The sequence below is a fragment of the Synchiropus splendidus genome, chromosome 5 (assembly GCF_027744825.2).
Source record: "Synchiropus splendidus isolate RoL2022-P1 chromosome 5, RoL_Sspl_1.0, whole genome shotgun sequence".
NCBI classification, from domain to species: domain Eukaryota; kingdom Metazoa; phylum Chordata; class Actinopteri; order Syngnathiformes; family Callionymidae; genus Synchiropus; species Synchiropus splendidus.
In genome coordinates this window covers 4566990-4589717 of record NC_071338.1, presented here as the reverse complement: position 1 = coordinate 4589717, position 22728 = coordinate 4566990, and the positions used below count along the sequence as shown (strand labels likewise).

At 42.3% G+C, this 22728-nt stretch overlaps 2 protein-coding genes across 10 annotated transcripts in view; both read left to right on the top strand.

The window, feature by feature from the left end:
* Positions 1 to 1283, top strand: part of LOC128758849 (disintegrin and metalloproteinase domain-containing protein 11-like) — a 31506-nt gene extending 30223 nt beyond the window's left edge. For 6 of the 9 annotated variants that reach the window (XM_053865252.1, XM_053865256.1, XM_053865254.1 and 3 more), the window contains one exon: positions 548 to 1283. In XM_053865252.1, coding sequence (XP_053721227.1) covers positions 548 to 590 — 43 coding nt within the window. In that variant the 3' untranslated portion in view covers positions 591 to 1283. The remainder of the gene's footprint in view (positions 1 to 547) is intronic. The other 3 variants (XM_053865261.1, XM_053865258.1, XM_053865251.1) reach the window with 1 other exon arrangement.
* Positions 1284 to 12343: 11060 nt separating this feature from the next.
* On the top strand, positions 12344 to 20413 carry fkbp10b (FKBP prolyl isomerase 10b). Its single transcript, XM_053864758.1, has 10 exons — positions 12344 to 13452; positions 14173 to 14318; positions 15077 to 15266; positions 15448 to 15593; positions 15671 to 15860; positions 15936 to 16081; positions 16924 to 17113; positions 17183 to 17325; positions 18499 to 18662; positions 20029 to 20413. Exons 1-10 carry the CDS (start codon positions 13256 to 13258, stop codon positions 20221 to 20223), a joined length of 1707 nt encoding a protein of 568 aa, XP_053720733.1. The 5' UTR covers positions 12344 to 13255; the 3' UTR covers positions 20224 to 20413.
* Positions 20414 to 22728: the final 2315 nt, after the last annotated feature.

Sequence of the window (22728 nt, the reverse complement as noted above, 5' to 3'; positions counted from 1 at the left end):
TTCCAGTGACCAGAATGAGAGGGTTAATTACCTGCTCCCCATTCACTCCTGAGACCTTGTAACACTAACGTGTCACATGACACAGAGGAGCAAAAATGGCTAATTGCGCCTAGTTTGAACACATTCATCCTCGGGTGTACTCACGTTTGTTGCCAGCGGATAGACATCAGTGGCTGTGAGATATTGAGAGGGGACAGTAAATCTACCATGCTACCTGTATGGTTAAACAAAAGTAGCAGAAAGATAAAAATGTTGTAATGATATCAACAGTGATAAGACATATTCCTCAGTTCAGTTGGTTATAAAGTAAAGCATTGGAGCAGCAATGCAAGATCATAGTGTAGTTTTTGGGTATTGCTCCTTTGGACCCTTCTCCAGTCTTGTTAAACGGTAACATCAGTTTCACACTAGCAATGACTCCTGCCCATAAACCACACTTTTGTGGGGTGTTTTTTTCCTGGCAAAAAATAATTCTCTGCTTAATGGCAAAGGCGTGTAACCAGTGTTTGTTTGGTCGTCTGACACACTCTTCCCCATGTGTCTGCAGGAACATCCGGCGGGGAAGGTATGATGACTGCTGTGAAAGCTGATAGTGTCACAGAACAAGCCACTCGCTTCTGTCCCATTTTTTGTTTTACTAAGTTTTGTGTTGTGGTTGGATGTCAGTTTTATAAGGTGTACATTAATAAATAACCCAACCCCCTTTTTAAATTGCTGGTTGCCATTTCGCAACAATGTATTTCTGCAATCATAACCCATATTTCATCTCCCTTTTCTTTTCCCTTTTCTTACTTTATCTCTCCTCATGTAGAACTTCCGGAGTTTGATAATCGGCATGTCCTCATGCAGGACAACAGGAGAGGATCTTTGTTCCTTCTCTAATCTTTTTTATTATTTTATTGTTCTCATTTTCAAATACTCTTCATTTTAGAAATCTAATCCTTGCTCCTCTGTACTTCCTGGGTTTCCTTGCATCTAAGGTGTATCATTATAAACACTGAGGTACAGCACCTGTTTTAGCACGATTAAATTAGTGCTGGACAACATTTTTTACATCATAATTAATCACTTAATTTCCTTTGACTAATTGTGATTAGTCATAATTTGTGTATATGCAGTCACAAGTATGACAGTAAAGAATAATGAATCTCAAAGGTGGCATGTTGTGTGTGTTATTTACATCATATACTTTAGATGTCCCAGTACTTTATCAATTGTTAATCAGTGTCTTTCTGAAGGAACATTCCCAACAGCGTTTAAACATACAATGATCCTGCCTCTCCTAAATGTCCATACTTAGCTATGGTCTTGTGTCTTCTCAACTTGTAGAATTGATGAATGAATGAATCTCTTTTTGAAGAATTCCAGTCTGGTTCCAGATCAGGACATAGCAGAGAAGCTGCTCTTCTAAAAGTAACCAACAACCGTCTCTTAGCAACAGACCAAGGTGAAAACTCTAACTTCTGTTTGATCTTAGTGCAGCATTTGATACAGTTGACCACGAAATTATGCTCCACTGTCTTCGCTCCCAGGTGGGAATCAAAAACACTGCTCTTAGCTGGTTCCAGTCTTATCTCTCTGACAGGAAATCTTCGGTCACCACATGAACTTCATCAAATTTACACGGCGTGTGCCACAATGTTTCAGTTAGGTCCCATTTTATTTTCAATCTAGATGCTACGTACTTGTCCTGCGTCAACCTGTGTACCTCCACTGCTATGCGGATGACACATAGATTTACTTACCCACAAAGTAAATCTAAACCAATTCTCAAACAGGCCGAGCTTCCCTGATAGCAGCCTTGTCCCCCTGTCCTCCTGTCCCCTGTACGGTGGTTTACGGGTTGTGAATGGTTGAGTCAAAGTCGATCCGCATTCAGCTCAACCCTGGATGTACCTGAGGATGTAGAATGTCATAAGCTGGAAAAGAGTGTTTTCAATCCTTGTCAGACAATTTCATGTATTGGGCCATCACCTTAGCAACAGGTGGCTCCTTCCACTTGTGCGCTGCAGAGGCAAATCATTCATGACTGCATATGCGGAAAATTAATACATTGAAAAAAGAAATGTGTTTTGTCTTGAGTGCTTGAGCACACCCAGCAGACACTGAATGGATTTGTCAGCAACTGAAGAAGTGTGACAAAATAAGTTACCTTTAAATACTGTAATTTCCAGACTACATTTTTTCATATGGCGCGAGAATATGCAGCTTAAACAATGCTGCAGCTAATATATATATTTTACCGGGAATTGTCCTTCTTGCTTTATTTACTAAATTCACACATAATATGAACTGCTCAATTCCCAGCCCGCCACTGTTACAGTGATCCAAGTCCAAGTTGCATCTCAGGCAGGAGGGTTCTCTTTCATAGCATTCGTTTCATGTCTCACGTTGGGAACAAGCTCAGCCTAACATCAGGGAACGCGAAGCCCTGATCGACGTATTCCAACACTTCTTCTTGCTTTGAGCAGAAGTTCGAAATCGTTCACCAGGGCCCACCTACGGAAAGCTTAACAGTCCACAGACATGGGACAGGCGCCAGTCAGTGGGTCTGTTCTGATACTGGCACCAAACAGTGACAGACAATCTGTGGAAACAGCAATATTCTCATGATAAAGTAGTGATACTTAATGAGTATTAAGCCTTGAAGCTAATGGCCATGAGGCTAACAAACATGGTTACGACAACGGACAAAGAGAAATCAGACTAAAGTCTGCTCCTGCGGAAACACCATCTCAAACTGGGAAACGCAATTTCTTGACTTCAATAAAGTGAGAATTGTATTTTATAAATATTTATTGAATAATCTTTTCAAAGGGAGTGAGAACACAAGTTCTCAGTAGGAGGTTGAAACTCTCACTGAGGAATTCTCAGCGAGCATACACTTTAATCACTGGACGGGAGAGGTACACAGGAACATTGGAGATAACAAGCAAGAATGTAGCAACCTTGAGCATCACTCTGCACTCAGAGTTCTGAAAACAAGAAGGAATGGTACAACCAAAAAACAATGAGGCAGCCTTCACCAGAAACTTTCCACTAGTCTGAACAGTAACAATTATTTTTCCATCACATGTACCTAGGACTAAATCAAGACAAAGCGGCTTATGATTCAATGGAGGACATTGCGATCTACTCTCACTCAAAGTGCTTTGTCGTCATCTAGTACAACTGACTCATGCCTCTGCCGACGACCCGCTCTTGTCCTCGACAAGAACCGCAGCGGAGCCAATGGACGACTCTATTATGACGCCGCCTGGCGGCACACAGGACTTTTCTGGGGGAACCTGTTTTTGCTGCGGGCCCATCATCGCGTCTGCTAGAGGATGACTGATGAAAACTCCAACAACTTTGCCAGTGGCTCAATGTCAAATGTACACTCAAACAGTGACGTGACCCCCTCCCAGTGAGCAGAAAGCGGGAACACCATTGTTGGATCCACAATATTGATTTTGTTAAACAGCATCTTTTATTGTTTTAAGTGTAGTTTTTTTGGTTTGACCTAGGGGTGGTTCACTTACGAGCCTGGCTATTTAGGACGGTGATGAGCACCAGTTGTTTTTTTGTTTGAACTTGCGCAGGCATATTTTAACATGCCTGCGGCATATTAAAGGTTCCATTTCTTTTTTGTGCAATTGGAAAAAAAATTTTGGAAAGAAGTCTAACTTTATTTGTGTTACTTTACCTTCTGGAATATTGGACATAAAAGAGCTGTGCACAACAAGAAAACAGGTATTGGCTCGTCATTGCTGACAGAACACGTGTACAACTGAGTTGAGCCACACTCAGTGTAGCACAAGAACACCGAAGGACACTACACCCATCTTCACTCACTGCACATACATTACCTAGATATGCTAGCAATGTTTCTGTACTTGTAAAGTATTTTCTGTCGTTTCGGTCTCGAGGCAATTCGTTCATGTAGTCACGAATATTTTATCCAATGAATCGTGCATGGGGTCACGAGTAACGCCTTTTTTATGTTCCGAGGAACCCCAAAAAAATATTCTTGACACATGAAAGAATTGCCTTGAGACCGGGTTGTTCTGAAGGGACACCATGTGTTAGTCAGAACAGGCAACACAACAGTAGTAGCATATATAAAGCGACAAGGAAGTCTAGGAGCCCTCCAGTTACACATGGTAGCCCGCAAACTAATTGTTCAGTGCAGCAGGTACTTTCTATCATTTAAAGCCACTCATGTTCAGGAAGTCCTAAACAGAGGTGCAGACCTTCTGTCCAGGGGAAATTTACTGTACGCACAGTGGAAATTGCATCCAGACACAGTGAAACATTTTTGGGAGCGCTACAGATGCTGACTTGGGAGAACACTCATTGTCGCCTGTTCTTCTCACTTCACAATCTGGATGCACCGCTTGGGGTGGATGCATTAGCTCATCATTGCCCTAAGGCTCTGCTGTATGCTTTTACTCCAATTGCTCTGATCACAATTACACTCACTAGAGTACGACAGGATGGATTGAGAATGATGAATCTCATTGGTCTCAAATGGCCAGCAAAACACTGGTTGGTGGAAATATCGCAGCTCCTCTACAGGGACCCATGGCATGTGCCGATACACAGAGATCTGTTGTCTCAGAGCCAGGGGGAGATATTCCATCCACACCCAGGGAGAGTGGCTATGTGCACTTGGCCTGTGAGTGGTTTAAACTGAAATCCACTAGTCTATTTTCAGGGGTCATAGAAACAATACAATGTGCACTGCCCCCTCAAAAGGGTCCCTTTACCATTATAAGTGGACTGTCTTTTAGAGGTGGTGTACTGAACGGAATATTTCATATCAGTGTTCACCGACTATAATTCTGGCATTTTATAAGACATGGTGGAGAAGAAGAAAGCGTTCTCCACTATCAAATACACGTAGATCACATCTCCTTAATTTGCTGCTTCATGAAAGGTGAATGTCATAAACTTAAAAACAGTTTCGAAATCACTGGTGCCTTCATGGGATTTACCAGGTGTATTTGACACATTATCCGTTGGAGCAGGTGGAAATTAAAATAGTGGCTATGACAATAGCACTTTCACTGTCTCTATCCACAACTGAAAGAGTGGGCAAGATGCATGCTCTCATCAGTGAACAAGGTGTGTACAATATTTTCGCAGGTGACTTCACACCCCAACCCCACTTCTCCGATTGAACTTCCATCTCTTTACCCACCACTATTCTTGTCTGAAGAACATCTGTACCTTCGCATGTTGTGTAGGCCGGGGGCCGTGTTTGTGCTTTGATCCAGCTGACCATGAGGAACGTCTGGCTGGGTCATACCATTCTCAAGGAGAAGGAGCGTTGTGTGCTCATCGGAGCACCGATCTCGAAGGACTCCTTGTTCGGTCCGGTGGAGGACGTCATCGCCAGGGTGCGCACAAGACGAAGAAAGTTCTGGGCCATATTGTGCTCTGGTCCCCGCCCCGAACACTTTCAAGGTTCGTTGATCAGGGATGCGTAGTCCACCATGGTAGCGGCCAGGCATCCTCAGCGAGACGGGGACTGTATCCGAGGCCAGGGATGGGAGAGGCTCGGCACCAGGACAAACCGGACTCCAACGACAGAGTAGGTCATTCCCAACGCCACCTCCTGTGTTTAAATTTGTTTATTCTTTACCACCTAGATTAAAGCCTCCAACGATGGTTGGAGTTCTGTGTTCACCAGCTCTTTTGTTGTGAGCCAGCCATCAATCGATCATGGATGCGTATTTCCACGTTCCCATTCTCCCCCGTCACAGGGGATACCTCCGGTTCGCGATGGGGGAGACATGCTTTCAATTCAACCGTCTCGCCTTTGGATACTCGTTGGCGCTACGGACCTTTACCTAGGATCTAGGATTGTCACCTATCTGGATGATTGGCTGATTCTAGCGTCATCGAGAGAGGAAGCAGAAGTCCACACCACCGCTGTCCTGAGACATGTCAAGTGTCTGGCCTTCGTGGTGAATAAGCAGAAGAGCGCTGCGCCCAACTGCAATACCTGGGGATCTGGCTAGACTCATTGCCGATGACAGCTCAACTGTCGGATATGAGAATGACGTCACTTCTCACCCAGCTTCACAAGGTAAGAAATTGTCCCAATGTGCGAGTGCACATGATAATGTCGCTTCTGGGTCTGATGGCGTATGGAAAAGGAATTATGAACCACAGAGCCAGACAGACACCGGACGAGCCAGTCAACCAGCAGAAGCAAGCCAATCAGAAGAGTTTGGCTTGAAATGGATAACATCAGAAGAATGTGGCAACCAGGACCTAAAGTGACCAGGCCCAATCAATGGAGACTGTGCCTTAAAAGATGAACTGAAAGTGTATGAGAAGGATCAGGGCCAGATACTCTTTGTCTCACGACACTGTAGTAGTTAGTTATTGTGATTGTTACGTAATGTTTGCAGGCTATCCACGCGATCACGGTACCCGTATGGACCACTGCTTGTGCTCTGTGCATGTGCAGGAAAAAGCGTTCCAAGTAAAAGACATACAAAACCTGACTCCAGACCCTGTGTATTGTTGTTGCACCAAAACACTGCAGTGGCGAGAAGGCAGTAAATAATCCACATCAGAGAAGCTTGTGGAAGATTTTGGATGACTGAAACTGCTCCTGTAGGTGTGTTTTCATCTGTTTTGACCGAAAGTGCTAGCAGCTAACCTGGCAAAGCGAGCCACGGTGTTTGAAGAAACAGGTGAAAGACTAACGAAAAGAAAAAAAGACGACGGAGGTAATAACTTTAAAAATGTTAATTCCAGAATTTGACAGAGCAAGAGAAGATTTTGATTCATATTTGGAACGATTTGAGAGATGGCTGGTAGCAAATGACATAGATCGAGAGAAGACAGCAGATACATTCATAAGTGTTCTGGGCCCAACAGATTACTTCGAAAGAACTTGATCGCACCACAAAAAGTGAAGGATGTGGACTATGAAGACCTCACAAAAGCTCTCTCACTGCATTTCAAGCCAAAGCCTATTCTGATTGCAGAATGCTTCCGATTTTATAAACGACAGCAGCTACTAGATGTCACTATTACACGCACAAAGGCCTCTTCAGATACCACCGTCTTGCCTATGGTGTTTCTACAGCGCCATCAGTGTTTCAACACACAATGGATCAGATTCTTCATGGGATGGAAAACGTTGTGTGTTTCATGGATGACATTTTGGTCTCTGCACCAACAAAAGAAAAACACGTGGAAATACTAGATTAAGTCATGGAAAGACTGGAAAAACAGGGAATAAGAATTAAGAAATCAAAGTGTGCATTCTTGCAAGACTCAGGATCGATGCACAGGGACTTCACCCATTGGCAAACAAGGTGGAAGCCATAGTAAATGCACCGGCTCCACAGAATGTTACAGAGTTAAGATCATTCCTTGGATTGCTTAATTATTATGGCGAGTTTGTGGCAAATCTGCCTACATTACTGCATCCACTTCACCAGCTGTTACAAGGAGACACACCATGGAAATTGACTCAGCAATGTGAAGATGCATTCAAGGCTTGCAAACCGCAGCTTCTGAACAGTGAGAGTCTTGCACACTATGATCCAGAGAAGCCACTTAGGCTTGCGTGTGATGCCAGTCCATACGGTGTTCCCGCGGTAATTTCACATGTGCTACCTTCTGGTGAAGAGCAACCCATTGGTTTTGCTTCAAGAACTCTTACATCAAGTGAACGGAATTATGCTCAAATAGACAAAGAAGCATTGAGCATAACATGTGGTGCACCTTTATGGGCGGAAGTTCATGCTGTTGACAGACCACAAACCTCTTTTGGCCATACTTGGCCCTAAATCGACTGTTCCAACTCTTGCAGCACTGCACATGCAGAGCTGGGCTTTAATCTTACTGGTATATGATTATGACATTCACTATAGATGCTCGAGTGACCATGCTAATGCTGATGAATGATCACAACTTCCATGCCAGCAGGACACTGATGAAAGCACAATTGTGAGTGAGATTTTCTGTGTGTCACATCTTGATGAGTTGCCTGTCTCAGCGAAAGAGAAAGCAGAGGAGACCAGACATGACCCACTGCTCTCAGAGGTCATGGATTTGTCACTGTCAGGCCAAAGTATGTGCAACATACAGAGCTCAAGTCATTTAGCATGAGGAAAGGCCATCTTTCTACAGATAAGGGATGTGTTCTCTGGGGGTCAAGAGTCATCATACCACCATCATACCACCAGAATCAGAAGGCGACTGTTGTCAGATTTGTTTGTAGGCGATGTTTACTCAAAATGGATTGAAGTCCTGCCTACACAGCTCACGACTGCTGAGAAGACTGTGATTGTTCTCAGGAACCTTTTTGCATTATATGGACTGCCAAAGGTGCTTGTGTCTGACAATGGCCCCTCTTTTTCATCAGCAGAGTTCAGACGGTGTCTTAAAACGAACACACCACCCTACCATTCTGCATCTAATGGAGCAAGCCTGAATGGAAGCACAATCTGTGTCACCCCAGCATCGACTTGCTCAGTTCCTGTTCACTTATAGGAACGCCCCTCACACAGTCACTGAAGAGACAACCACGCACTCGCCTGTCATAACTGAAGCCGGACATGTCAGAAGTGGTGGTCTAACATCAGCTGCAACATGACAAGCAGGTAAAACCTCTTCTGATGTTTAATCCAAGAGACAGGGTGTTAGTTGAAGATTTCAGACATCCTAAGAAACTGTGGATTGCACGGGAAGTTTTACAACAAAGAGGTCCAACGACCTCTGATGAGCGAATAGGTCAACGTCAAGCCATTGTACATGTGGATCACCTTTGTGAATCTAATGGTGTGATGACTCCGAGCAGAATGGGTGATGGTGATTTCCTGGATTACACAGACAGAAGATGCAGCTGCTCATCCACGTCAAGAAACTCAACCAGAGCATTGTTATCTACATAGGCAGAGAAGCGTAACAAACACACTAAATCTCTAAGTGTTCATGTAGAGAGATTGAGTTATATATTTAGCAAATAATCTAAGGCGGAGGAGTGTAGTAGTTAGTTCGTATGATTGTTACGTAATGTTTGCAAGCTATCCACGCGATCACAGTACCTGTATGGACCACTGAGTGTGCTCTGTGCATGTGCAGGAAAAATCATTCCAAGTAAAAGACATACAAAACTTCGACTCCGGACCCTGTGTATTATTCTTGCACCCAAAACAGTACAGTCAGGCGTAGTTGTTGACCCAGTGCTCCGGGTAATTAGACTCCTCTGTCAGGAAATAAATTATTTTAACTTGGTTTCTTGGTAGTCACTCTCATGAGTAAATGGATGCGTGGAAGATACACTGAAGGTATGTTCGCACAGGCAGCTACATACGCGAGCGACACAACTGATTTGCACACAGGGTCAATGGAGTTGGGCCAATTGACGGCGATCAGTGGTGACCAACATGGCCGTGACGCTACTGGAGTCGGTGACGTTATGTGATTTGAGCTTCAGACAGCGATTCCAGCTACTCAAGTCGACACAACTGAGCTACCATGACAGTAGTTCAAAAAGTTGAACTACTGCGGCCAGTCGCAGTTCATTGACCAATGCCAGAGTGACGTGTGCAGGAGGAGGAGAAGCTATCAATCTCACTAGGTTGCCCTACTTGTTTGTGCAAAGCGAGAAGAGGCGTTCCTGAATGGGTAGACCCCAGATCTCATAAAGACCCCTGTCCTACAGCAAATACTGCAACAAAATCAGGCAATTTTGGCGGTAACAACTGAAAAAAGTCTGCTGAATCCAGGACAGACTGATTAGTGCCTGCAGTTAATAATTCAGCAAGCTTCACTTTGTCTCCTGTGCCTCTTTAGGCCGGTTTCTGTCTCGGGGGGCCTGAGTTCGATTCACCCCCTGCTGTGCAGCCTCGCACCTCTGTGCCTTAGGCGTTGTCCTTTTTTTTCCTGCTCAGCTAGCGGCGTTTTGCACAAAATAGCTTGTTTGTGACCAACGACGAAGCACGTCACCACCACCAAATCTCGAGAGACCCCTGAGAACAGGGGTGGGACCCAGGCGCCGCGCACTGAACCACTGCACCACCTGATTGGCTCTAGAGTTCGACAACAATCGGATGTTTCAGTCACAAAGTTATTTGCAGATACAATGCGAAATACGATGACAATTGTAATCAACGCATTGGAAACAAATTGCAAAATTCCCATGAAATGTTAGATTGAGTTATAGTTTAAAAGTAAAATGATAATTTGAACACTACTTCATCATGTAAACATATGCTGTCACACAATATTCAAAGACATTTGTTTGTAAGCTCACAAATTGTAATAGCACACTAAGGTCTTTTTTGTTCCCTATTTTCATCTTGTATGTGACAATCTTTTGTATGTACCACAAAACATTTGACAGTGATCTGGAGGTCTATTGAAAGTGATGCCATGGTATTTGAGTCTCTCATCATCACCATGTCATTCCAGGTGTTGAGGTGTTGTAATCCATTTAATAAGCAATGCTCCAGCAAACTGCTACAAGAGGCAGATTCTGTCAAATATTTAACCATGTCAAATGAGTTACCTATTCCAGAACCCCTCCTGTGGCTTGACATTCACATTGATGATGTTATTGTGTATAACGCAGCCTCTGTATGCAGTCGTGTCCCGTTAGCTACATTTACTGACTGTTTTTTCTTCATATTGAGGTGTAAAACCTTTCCAGTCTCCGCACTGGACCATGGTAGAGTGTCACAGGGGAGGTGCTCCTCGACACCTCCGAGGCTGGAGCGCGCACTCCAGTTTTATGTCCTGTTTTCGGCTGGAGCTCGGACAGGGATGAGGCGAGTCTCGGACAGAGCGTTACTTGGTTTATTACTTTGTCACAGCCAAACTGCACAGAATCGTGATACAGATTTTGAACAAATCGCTTCTCGAACGGCTGTCTGGAACGGATTGTGGTCGAGAACCGAGGTATCACTGTACATACCTAGTACACTTTCCAGTCCTGCTGAAAATGAGCCTAATGTAGTAAGAAGACCATTTGCTGAGAAACATATGAAAGAGGTGTGACATTTCAAGTTGCGCTGCTGCCTGAAGCTGTTCTTTGATTTTGGATAATTGCGCAGTATTAATCAGCAATTAGAACCATTGGTTAGAAAAATAACTACTATAACAAGCGTTGTTTGCTTAGGTTTTCGATAGCACATTAGTTTTACACCAGGCGGGTGTGCAGGTTTCTACTGACCTACTATCTAAGGAACTGACCAAACCTGGATTATTTTGATTAAACATGATGGAGAAGGTCACTGTTTTCTTAAGATATTCCGAGGGTGCTGTCCAGATGCAGGTCAGCAGGCAGACTCCTGAAAGAATGAAGATGGGGGAGTAAAACTGTGGAATAGGATGTTGCGCAATTGCTGAGTAGAAGTGCATAACATTAAGAAATATGCAACAGATAATTTCAGACATGTAAAAGATGTTGTGAATCACATTTGGTAATAAAGTAGTAGTACATGCATTAAAGAGAATGGACTACAGTCATTACAATGGTTTAGAATTTTTTCACAAAGTAAAGCTGGAGAACAGCCATAGATCTGTACACATGTTCATCTTCATTTGTATTGACAATAATTTGGCCTCCGGAGTTTTGGCACAAATCAGAGCTGCTGGTCACCATTTAGGTAAAGTACCTTAAATTGTGGACAATATGAGTCTATAGTGTGCTTTGGATGACACATTCTCCATAGTGCCAGTGCCCAGTGGCATGGAGCTGACTTCTCAGTCACCTGAAGAGACCTCAGCTCATGAAGGTCCTCCTGAGCTCACTCAGGTCCCCTCCACTTCCACCTCATTAAAGCAGAATTCTGCAATGAAGCTGGAGTTGGAGCAACAGAAAGGTAGAGTTACTGTTTGAATCTGAATTTGAAATTGAGTTATGACACACTGTAATTCTGAACAATACTAATGTTACAGAGTCCACACATGAAGCCACCCTTCTGCAGCCGGACCTCACACGTAGTCACCTTGGTCTGTAAAGTAACACAGAAAACTTCTGTCACCACCGTCCACTTGATCTCTTGTCTGAAATGGCTCTTGAAGTCTGACAGACTGCATAAGGATTGTTTCACGTCGATATATATATGTTTCATGTCTCTCTCTCTCTCTCTCTCTATATATATATATATATATATATACACACACACACACACACACACATATATATATATATATATATATATATATATATATATATATATATATATATATATATATATATATATATATATATATATATATATATATATATATATATATATATATATATATATATATATATATATATATGGGACACTCGCATGGTGATTGTGCATTTCTAAATTTTCGGGTAATTTGACTTGCACTCCGATAAAGAAGAGTTCCTCCGCCTCCAATTCCTCAGCCAATAAATCCGCACAAGCGATTTCCTCCATCGCGTTCCTCGTACAAACTACAAAGTGACTACAACAAACTGAGCTCTCCCGTAGTATCCGCCCATCGCCCACTTCGCCATCATCTCGGGACCGCGCAGCCTGGTCTGCGGACGCAGCACTGACCGGCGATACAGTACCTGCTACCCGGTTCCCCACTGTACTAACACTGTACCATTCTGGGTAATGAAGTTCCCCATTCACCAACTTCATCACGTCACAAAGACGATGCAAACGACCTGGTCTATTCCACAGAGAGAACCACACCGACTTGGAAGAACGTGTCTGGTGTGGTAGTGGTCGGCTGCAAGGCTATCGTGGTTACATCAACGTGCCATTCAAGGGGGTTTTGTCATTTCTCCGGAGACAATACGGATAATCCTCAAGATTGTGGATCCAGAGGGAGTGGCGAGCAAGGCGTCTCCGTTACGAGATTAATGTCGACGTAGTAGTACGTGATTAAACTAGTCATATCACGATATAATCTCGTAATATTACGACTTTAATCACGTAATGTTACATTAATTTTGTGTGTGTGTGGGCCCTAATCCTCCGTCGCAGTTGACATACATCCGCGCTGGAACCCAATAAGAAGTAAAGAGCCGGGATCACGCCTCTCAGTGGAGAGTTTTGTCTGGCGTAGGCACCAGGCTCCTCCCATATCCCTTACGGCCCAACATTCCTCCGCCTCGGTGAGAGAAGGATGTCCACGTTTACAGCTGTGAGAGCAAGGAAACCTCTGGCTTGACGCCGTTCCGCGTCTTCACATCTCAGCAGCCTCCGGCGACTCACTTCCTGTAACACGGTTGTTTTTCACTGAACGCTTCTACGTTACTGACAATCACATAATGTTCTCCTACTGCGTGCCTCTTCTGCTCCTTTTTTCGTGGGTTTCCGTGGAGTGTAACCCGAGTCCAGTGGTATCTGAAGTGATCGTGGACAGATATGCCATTCCCGAAATCTGCTCCAGAGAGGCCAAGAAAGGAGATTATGTCCGTTATCACTACAACGCTTCTTTTGTGGACGGGAAAACGTTTGACTCGAGGTGCGTGCAATGATGTTCTTATGGTCTTTCAACTTTCGTCATTACTGTGTTGAACCAGCTAGAAGAGCAACATCCAGTATGGAGGTTACAAAAAGTTAACTGGTGACATTCACACCGTAGAGTCACTCGTTGAACTAAGAACCGCAAAACGTGTCCGGGATTTCTAAGCCGTTTCTATGTGCATTGAAGGATGTAGACGTCCAAGCACAAGAGTGTGAAATGATAATAATGTTGTCAATAATTCGAGAAATGCATGAACTGTAAAAAAAAAAAAAGAAGAAAGAAACATGTATTGAAATATGTCCGTTATACTAATCTGGAAGTAAAAATACATTTATTAATTCCACAATTAAAAAAGCAGTTTTTGCCGTTTCAGTGTAATTGTTCTTCGTTCAGTATTTCTTGAAACTTGAACTAAACCTACACACATTGCTGTAAACTCAAGACCAGATCTAAGTCGTCATTGACAAATCAATGTCATTATTGTGGAGGCTGGAGACTGTCATTTAGTTGTTGCTCTGCATCGATGCATTTCTTGTCCCATTTTTAAAATGGATTATTTTACTCAGAACTCCTTAATATAAAGTTTTACTGGCATATATACCATTGTGTTGGTTGAATTTCTGTTTCAATTCTCCTGGGCTACCATGCAAATATGTGTTTCCTGAAGTGTTCAACATGAATTCTCCATCAGTAGCCCACTTCACTGCTTATTTCCAGTCTTCAGAAAGGAATTGCTAAAGTTGGCTTGATTGGGGAGGGACGCCTGATCGCTGGTGTGGACAGAGGGCTGCAGGGCATGTGTGTCAACGAGCGCAGGACCATTACCGTTCCACCACATCTGGCCTATGGAAGTGCTGGTGCAGGTCAGTGCATCATTTAACCTCTGAAGACCTGAGCATTTGTTGAGTTTTGATTTTGCAATTTGAGATAGGAATTACAGGCACTTCATGTTGTCTAGTAAGGAAACTTGTTTTTGCCAAGAAGAATGACCTTGTTTGTGGAGAATTATTAGTCACACTGCTGTTATTAATAATGATTATCTCCTTCATCCAGGAGTTGTTGTTGCAGGAGTCTTGTGTCTTTGTGTGAGCTTGTGTTCCTTCCTTCTTTTTTCTCACTGAAAAGGCTCCATGTGCATGGACAGTGTCCCTAAATGTGGCTAGTGAATCAAATCTTTAAAAAACAAAGTATAAACTGATGATGAAATGTAATGTCTGTGTTAGTGGGCCAAAGTTGAGATTAGCTAAATGAAATCATGTATAATGTGCGAGTTGTATGCATGTTTTTCCTTGTCCATGCCCTTTAGTTATTATAGTTGTTATAGTTATTTCAGATGGGAGTGATCTGTGCCCATTAAATTATTGTAGTCTTTAGCAACTGTTGAGTGAAAAGTGAGTGAAAATGACTAATTTGTGCTGTTCTTGAAAGTAGTATACAAAACTCAGTTTTAAAATTGAGCTAGAATTGCATTAATGCATGGGTAAAAAGACATATCACTTGGCTTTGTGTTTGGAACATGACATTTGCCGGCTGAAAGTGAAAGATTGGTGAAGAAAAAATGTGCATTGTCAAGTTTCCTTACATGTCATTTGAACGAAGAATGAAGCATGTTTCTTTGTAGATGGTGTGGTTCCGCCTGACACCACCCTGGTGTTTGACATCCATCTGTTGGACCTGTGGAACCAGGCAGATCTGGTGGTCACTGAAACAATCACCACGCCAAAGGATTGCAAGCGCTCTGTGATGCGGACTGACTTTGTACGTTACCATTTTAATGGCACACTCCTCAACGGGACCCCCTTTGACTCCAGGTGAGGGCATATTCAAATCATAAAATTAAATAAGGTTCTCTTCATTCAACGTATCTGATTCACCAGTGAGATTGTTTAACTTGTGTCTGAATGACAGCTTCTTGTGTTTGTATTTGTCATGCAGGTATGTTTCTGTGTCAGGTTTTGTGTTTGACTTTGCTCTTGTATGAGCCCTACGCAGCTACAGCAGGAAGCAGACTCAGAACTCCCTGGTGGGTGAAGGTTGGCTCATTAAGGGCATGGATGAAGGTCTGTTGGGCATGTGTGTGGGGGAGATAAGACATATTGTCATTCCGCCCTTCAAAGCCTATGGCGAAAAAGGATCAGGTGAATATCAGTTATGTTCTTAGGTTATATTCAAGTTGTAATATCAGTACTGACGTCCTAATACCTCAACCCACCAGGGTCAGAGATACCACCCCAAGCCACCCTGGTGTTCGATGTCCTGCTAGTTGACATTCACAACCCTAAAGACAATCTTACAGTGGAGCAGCAGGTTGTGCCGCAGTTTTGCAGTCGCAGAACCGTTGCTGGAGATTACATCCGCTACCACTACAATGGCACCTTCCTCAATGGAGTCACTTTTGATACCAGGTGAGATAAACTGGAGGTGATATTTGAATGGAGAGCTCTGACTTTCTTTTTTTTTAATACTTTTTCTGTGAGTAGCTATCAGAGGAACAACACGTACAACACTTACATTGGATTGGGCTATGTGATTGCTGGTATGGATCAGGCTCTCCTGGGGGTCTGTGTGGGTGAAAGGAGGCGGGTCATTTTGCCACCACATTTGGCCTATGGAGATCAAGGAGCAGGTCAGTTGATCGATGTGATTGATGTCTACACTAGAAAGGAAAGAAAAGGACAGAAAATCAGCCTTTTTAAAAAAATGTGGATCCTTGAAAAAAATCATAGCAAGACACATTTTGCATTTTTTTGTGAAAGTGCTACAGGATGTGACATTTCTCCATGACACATGGACTGCGACTCTGTGTTGTGGGAAACAACACCAAAGTACGGCAGCAGAGCGTGCGAGGACTTGTGTTAATTATTGTGATTTGAATTGTACTTTTAACTCAAAGGACATTGTGAGGTATCCCATTGCCATAATGCTTTCCCCAGCCTCTCACCCTGAACTTAACCCTCCAAAACAAATGGCTAACCTGAACCAGGACTCTGAACCAAACTTAAGCCTAATTGTTAAGACCCAGTTATTTTGAAGCCCACACACAGACACTGCATCATTAAAGCGAGTCCGTGAGAAATAGTGAACTACTATTTTATGGTGAGCAGATTGTAGAACTAAATAAGTACACTGAATGCGGATGAAAGTATCTGTGATTCAATCCGGAGTGATCTCATCCTCTGACATGGAGTGACAAGTCAGAGGATGACAAGTATCATGTGATCTGCACACACATGACTGAGTGGATAACTATTTCTCCACCTTCCAGTGGAAATCGGGGGTCGTTGTCGCTTCCCTGCAGGAAATTGTGAATTCTCCACTGCTGTGTCTCCTTCATTGTTTGATCCAGTTTCTAATAGCTCTTTGTCATTGTCTCTGTTTGCACTTTGTAGCTGGGTGTCCAACTTGTAATGGCTGTCATGCTGTAACTCTCTATTGATTTGTCATTCAACAATGGTCTCCAACTTTTAGGAGACATCATCCCTCCATCAGCTGTGCTCGTCTTTGACATTCACGTTATTGACTTTCACAACCCCAAGGACACCGTGGAGATTAAAGTCCTCCACAGGCCTGAGGTGTGCAATGAGACCACAGCAGTCGACGACCTGGTACGCTATCACTACAACTGTACCCTGCTGGACGGCACTCGACTCTTTTCTTCGTGAGTACACGGTTATGTGAATTTGCAAGGGCGGCCATTTTTCCTTCCTAACAATGAACTATTCTCTAGGCACGACTACGAAAACCTTCAGGACGCTGTGTTGGGTTCAGACAAGGTTATCGATGGACTTGACGAGGGTCTGAAGGGCATGTGTTTGGGCGAGAGAAGAATGATCACAGTGCCACCTCACCTGGGTCATGGAGAGAGAGGAGGTCTGTTGTTTTGGCTTCTTCCAGCAAAGGGGTCAACTGTTTCTTCGTCTTCTTCTTAATATAGATTACAAAAGTGCTATATGTATCTATGAGGCAACATGTCCATTCACTTTGGTTGTAATATCATGAGGTCAATGTTCTTTTCCATGTCGCTAATTGACTCAATTTTTAAATTAAGTTTGCGTTCAAACAGGCATCTCCTCCTTTTCTTTCAGGAAGCAGGAAGTACAATGTCTCACATAGGCTCTCAGACCAGGCATTTACACTTCATGTTAATCTTTGAAATTTGAATTTAATTGAATTTGCATTTATTGTGTGAGCAGGACAAATACCAATATATGGAGCAAGGCTCTCAAGAGTTGCCACCTTTTATATACACTCCACATTTGAACAATTATAAGACTTGCTCTGTTCCATGTTTGTTGCATATTTTGAGGGCAGCACAATGTGTCAGCTCTGTCTCTTTTCAATGTGACCCTCGTCTTCCTCTCTTCCTGCTAGTAGTAGTTGCCAGATCGAATCACAGCCAGACATGGAGAATGAATGTTGTAGCTCTGAAATTGGTCACGAGCTTACCAAGCTCTTCAAATCATTTCTTGTTCACGTGTACTGCTCTGTTTCTTAAGCAATGTGATAATAATTGGTGCCGTTTCAGTGGTTGAACATGTTTGCTATTACTCCTATTCAGATCATTTAACATATTTTGGACCACAGGAGTTAAACATATTTAACTAAATAGTAGCAATTTCCCCACAATAACATTTTAGCATAGATGGCTCTTGGAGCTAATTTCCTTTGTTGTTTTTGTTGTTAGTACGTGAAAAATTAAGTATGACCTTCATAAACTTTCACCTTCACGTTGCAGATATTGGATATATTGTTTTTTTTCATGTAATGTCACATCATTAATCAGAATCTTACTTCACTTCATATAACATTTTATTAGGACCATTGCATGTTTTTTACAAAGTGAACTTTTTTTTTTTTGATGACTTTGATGTGCTTGGCGTGTTTTTCTGCATGAACCATTAACTCCTGATGGAGTCAAACTTTGCTAATAATGATGTTAGTTAAAAAAGAGGTCACATCTCAGAAATTCTTTATGGAGCGTTATATTCATGATAATAATTTGATGCACGGTGACTGCTGACCTAGTTTGTGTCTGTGTTTCAGCCGCAGGTGTGCCAGGCAGTGCTGTGCTGGTGTTTGAGGTTGAAATGTTGAGCTTTGAGAAGGGTGTCCCACCGGGCTACCTGTTTGTCTGGCTGCAGGACAGTCCTGCTCAGCTGTTTGAGGCCATGGACACCAACAAGGACAACCAGGTTCCCCAGGAGGAGGCAAGTGATATTTGTATTTGTCGAATTGATATTTATATTTAGTTTAAGAATGAAACTTTTTTCTTTGGGGGGATGGGAACAAATGGTTCTTTTGTTTATAGAGGTTGCCAATCCTTTAATTTCTGTTCACACTGAACAGGAATGATGCATTTAAAGTACTATATTCATATTTTGTGCTGCAAAGTGCTTTTAGTCAAACTACTGAAATTCCAAACTTCTTATCTTGGAATATACATTATGAATGTTATGAATGTGAATGTTTTTGTAGCCTAATATATTTTGCTTATACAAACTACAGTTTTGCTGGAAATGCAAATTGGGTTCCCCTAAATTGCAAGAGACGTTAAAAAAATTATACATATTCCATTTGAGGAGTCAAGGCTTGATGACGATCAGTATGAGTGACTGTTGGTAATTTCAGGTATTTTTCCCTCTCTCTAAAGCAAAGCAGAACGATTAGGACAGTGAAATGTGAAAGCAGCATTGTTCAGTCAACAAAGCAGTTAATCCTTCACAAGTCTGGTGGTTAGCAGGCAGCAAGTCTTATGTCCGCAGGGTGAAGACCAATGGGCACGTACCCTTGTGCAGCCCCTGTGCTGAGTGATTGTTCCGTGCCCTCTTTGGGACACTCATCACTTTTGTATGCACCCTATACAGATGCAGTCATCCCATTGAATGGGTGGCTTTCAGATTACATATGATCCATTCATACAGACCAATATGCTCCTCCTGTGCGTACTGGTTAGTGTGAAGGCCCGTTATCGCTCATGCTATGAGGGCCTCATAGTTGGTTCATAATGCGATAACCATCCCTTTTCATGATCAGGATGAGGGCCGGTTCAAAGCTGCATGGCTGTTTTTCATGCCATAATACCAAGTTCATCTCACTTTGGGATCAGTAGTGATATATGCTTGCTCATTTAGCCATCCTCTTCAGTCAGGATGGCCAAAATGTTTTTGATACATCATTATAATTGACCAGACGCCACCAATCCGGCAATGGAAAAAAACTGTTTTGAAATGAATAATTAATTGCAGCAAAACTTATTTTATAAGGAATTTATCCCTCCCTCATTGAATGGTGTCATCGCTACTGATCTACCGCACAGTAGGAACCTACTGGCTTGACTAAATGGGTGATGCATATTATCAAAAACTCCCATTAAATGGGGTGATTTTGTGTTGAATGCTGAATGAAAATCCAATAACATTTATGGACATTTTAAAGGGTATTTTCATAGTTTCCAGGGGTATTATTCACAATGAATTTCAAAACTACGTGGACATCAAACTTTCAAAGTGGACACAAAATGGACAATGAGTTTTTGTAGTTATTGTGTCATTTGCTTTTCATGTGTTATTGCAGTTTGGCGAGTTCATTAAGCTGCAGGTGAATGAAGGAAAAGGTCGCTTGAAGCCAGGACTGCCAACTTTTCAGGTATTATCAGACATGTTCCAAAACCAGGACCGAAACAAAGATGGAGTCATCACCCCAGATGAGCTGAAGCTGAAAGCAGAAGAGGATAATGAGAGGGAGCAGACGAGACACGAGGAGCTGTAAGAAAAACACATTCACTGATACCAAAAATGTGCAACATACTTTCCTTGTTCTGCACCACATTGAACCGTCTGTGGTGATGACAAGACTGTAGTGTCATGTATGTTTTGATTTGTCTGCATCTGAGTTGCATTGAACTGATGTTTTTATTTGTTGATGAAATAAATGAACACCTTCAGTTGTCCTAGTTTACAACGTGGAAACACTCTCCCCTTTTCTTTAAAAAATCATCTAAAACTATAATATTTGTCTCTTTAAAAAAAGTTCCATGAAGAAGTGAAAAAATCTGATGACACTATGATAGCAGAGACATGCTGATGAATTTTGATCTGTTGCACTGCAAGTAGTAGTAGCCCAACACCTGGGATTATTTCCCAGATTGAAGTTTTTAAGATAATAGTTCAGACATTTCTGACATTATTCGTGTTATATAATGGCACTATTGCTTGTCTCCTCAAATATTTTTTTCTTCATCGTGATCTATACAGTAGAATGTGGGTGATTAGCTTTCTGTATGTGTACAGAGAAATGATGCAGTGATGAAGACTGACTTCCTACCTTATCAAGGATGATACAAGTAGATGTGTACTTGGACCAACCTGTTCAGGAACTAGATCATGTAGTTTTCTATACACATAAGCTGTCTCAGTCGATACACAAATTTTGACAACATAGAAGACTTCCTGTGTATGATAAACATTGACTACTGGTCGTGTAGAAATACAGATCACAAAAGCCATCGCTCACTAGAGGTTTAAAAAGAGAGAAGAACAAGAGCAACACCAAGAAGACCTGGAAGACACTTTACAGAATATTAGAACACGAAAAAGAGAGGATAAAACACACACACTAGAGTGGGAGGAGCCACAGATGTTTAGGACTGGAGCAATAGATGTGGTATCTCGTTTTGAGAATAAGACATCTGTTGACCTTTGACTCACATCTGTAACGTCTTACAAGAAACTGCAACATTTCTGAGCAGGATGAAAGTCACAAAAGTCATCACCCTCCCCTAAGAAGGTGACAAGCAAAACTTAATCACAGACCAGTGTCACTATTGCCTCAAGTCTCCCAAATACTACAAAAACTGTTCTCAGACTAGATACATTCTTAGATATTCAGCTGGAGACCACAGCTACATTCTCACTCGTTCGAGTGAAAAATGCATACGTGTTCACAGCAGGATTTGTTGGGACTGAGGAGGCTCTCTTCAGATATCTACTGTACAAACTTGGTCCCCATCAAAGTGAGCTCCGGAGGTGTGGTGACACATTGTCATGAAAAGTATTTTAGTTCAGAGAACATGTTGTAGGAACTCAGTCTGTCGTCGGTTTTGAGGTGGCACCATACTTCACGGAAGTGCCAGAGAAGTAGCTGCCACTAGGCTGATTCGTCAGTCCTGTACCAACAGAAACCAACTGCAAATCCTTTGTGTGTCATTGTCGTTTTTCACAGCAAAAGATGTCCCCATACCAGTTTTTTGCCAACCGTGTACCAGTACTGACAGTTAGTATTTGCTGGCACTGAGTACAAATACAAGTAATTAATAATGCGGTAACAACCATTATATATCGTGATTTATATTTTGCCAGCACATGTTCCCTGAGCGATCATGACACCACTGCCGGAGATTTCACTTATTTCAAGTTTAGCCTGGGCATATGCTGACATATTAATCCCCATATTTCTGCCATCAACTGAGTCAACAACTATCATACAATCAAGACAATTCAGCACACAATATGCTAACCAAACCAAAATACTACATTTTAAACATTAAACACATAATAATATCATTGGGAGGAAACAAGCATAACAGCTTGATAATAGACAATAGATAAGTCAAGTCCAAATGTTTTAAATAGACAACAAAGTCCAATTTTTCACTGAATTTCAGTAAGTTTGAACATACTGCGTTGTCAATTATAAACAATAAATACTGTAGCGTGAATTACTAGGATGGCACTAAATTAACAGAAAAAAGTAAGTAAGAGTAAACATAATAGCGACACTTTAAACTTAGACTTTAGACTTCCTTTATTGTCATTGCACAGGAAAACACAGCAATGAGACCTCAGCAACGAAATGTCATTCCTTGGCTTCTGGTTCCAATATTAATACTTACATAACAATAATAATTATACAACCAATGAGTGCAAAAACTGATACTACTGAGTGCACAGTAAGGGTAAGTAAGTAAAGTGCGAAACTGAATGACCTGTATGTAAAATGTACGAACAAAAACCGAACCATTGAAGTAGCTGGGGAGGTTACTGCACGAATAGGAGACAGCTACATCCATTTTGTAGGGGTGTGTAGCTGGGTTTCGATCTCCCGAAGTCCACAATGGTCTCTTCAATATAGTTGACATTCAGGACCAGGTTGTTCCTCTTGCACCAGCCCAATAGATGTCGCACTTCCCCCCGGTATGCCAGTCCGTTGTTGTCCTGCCTGATATACTACTATACAGCATACTGTGCCTGGGTCGACAGTCATGGGTCCTCGGGG

Coding starts and splice junctions, on each gene's coding strand:
- fkbp10b (XM_053864758.1), top strand. CDS start 13,256: ATGTTCTCCTACTGCGTGCCTCTTCTGCTCCTTTTTTCGTGGGTTTCC. Junction 14,319..15,076: donor CTATGGAAGTGCTGGTGCAG/GTCAGTGCATCA, acceptor GTTTCTTTGTAG/ATGGTGTGGTTCCGCCTGAC. Junction 16,082..16,923: donor CTATGGAGATCAAGGAGCAG/GTCAGTTGATCG, acceptor TCCAACTTTTAG/GAGACATCATCCCTCCATCA.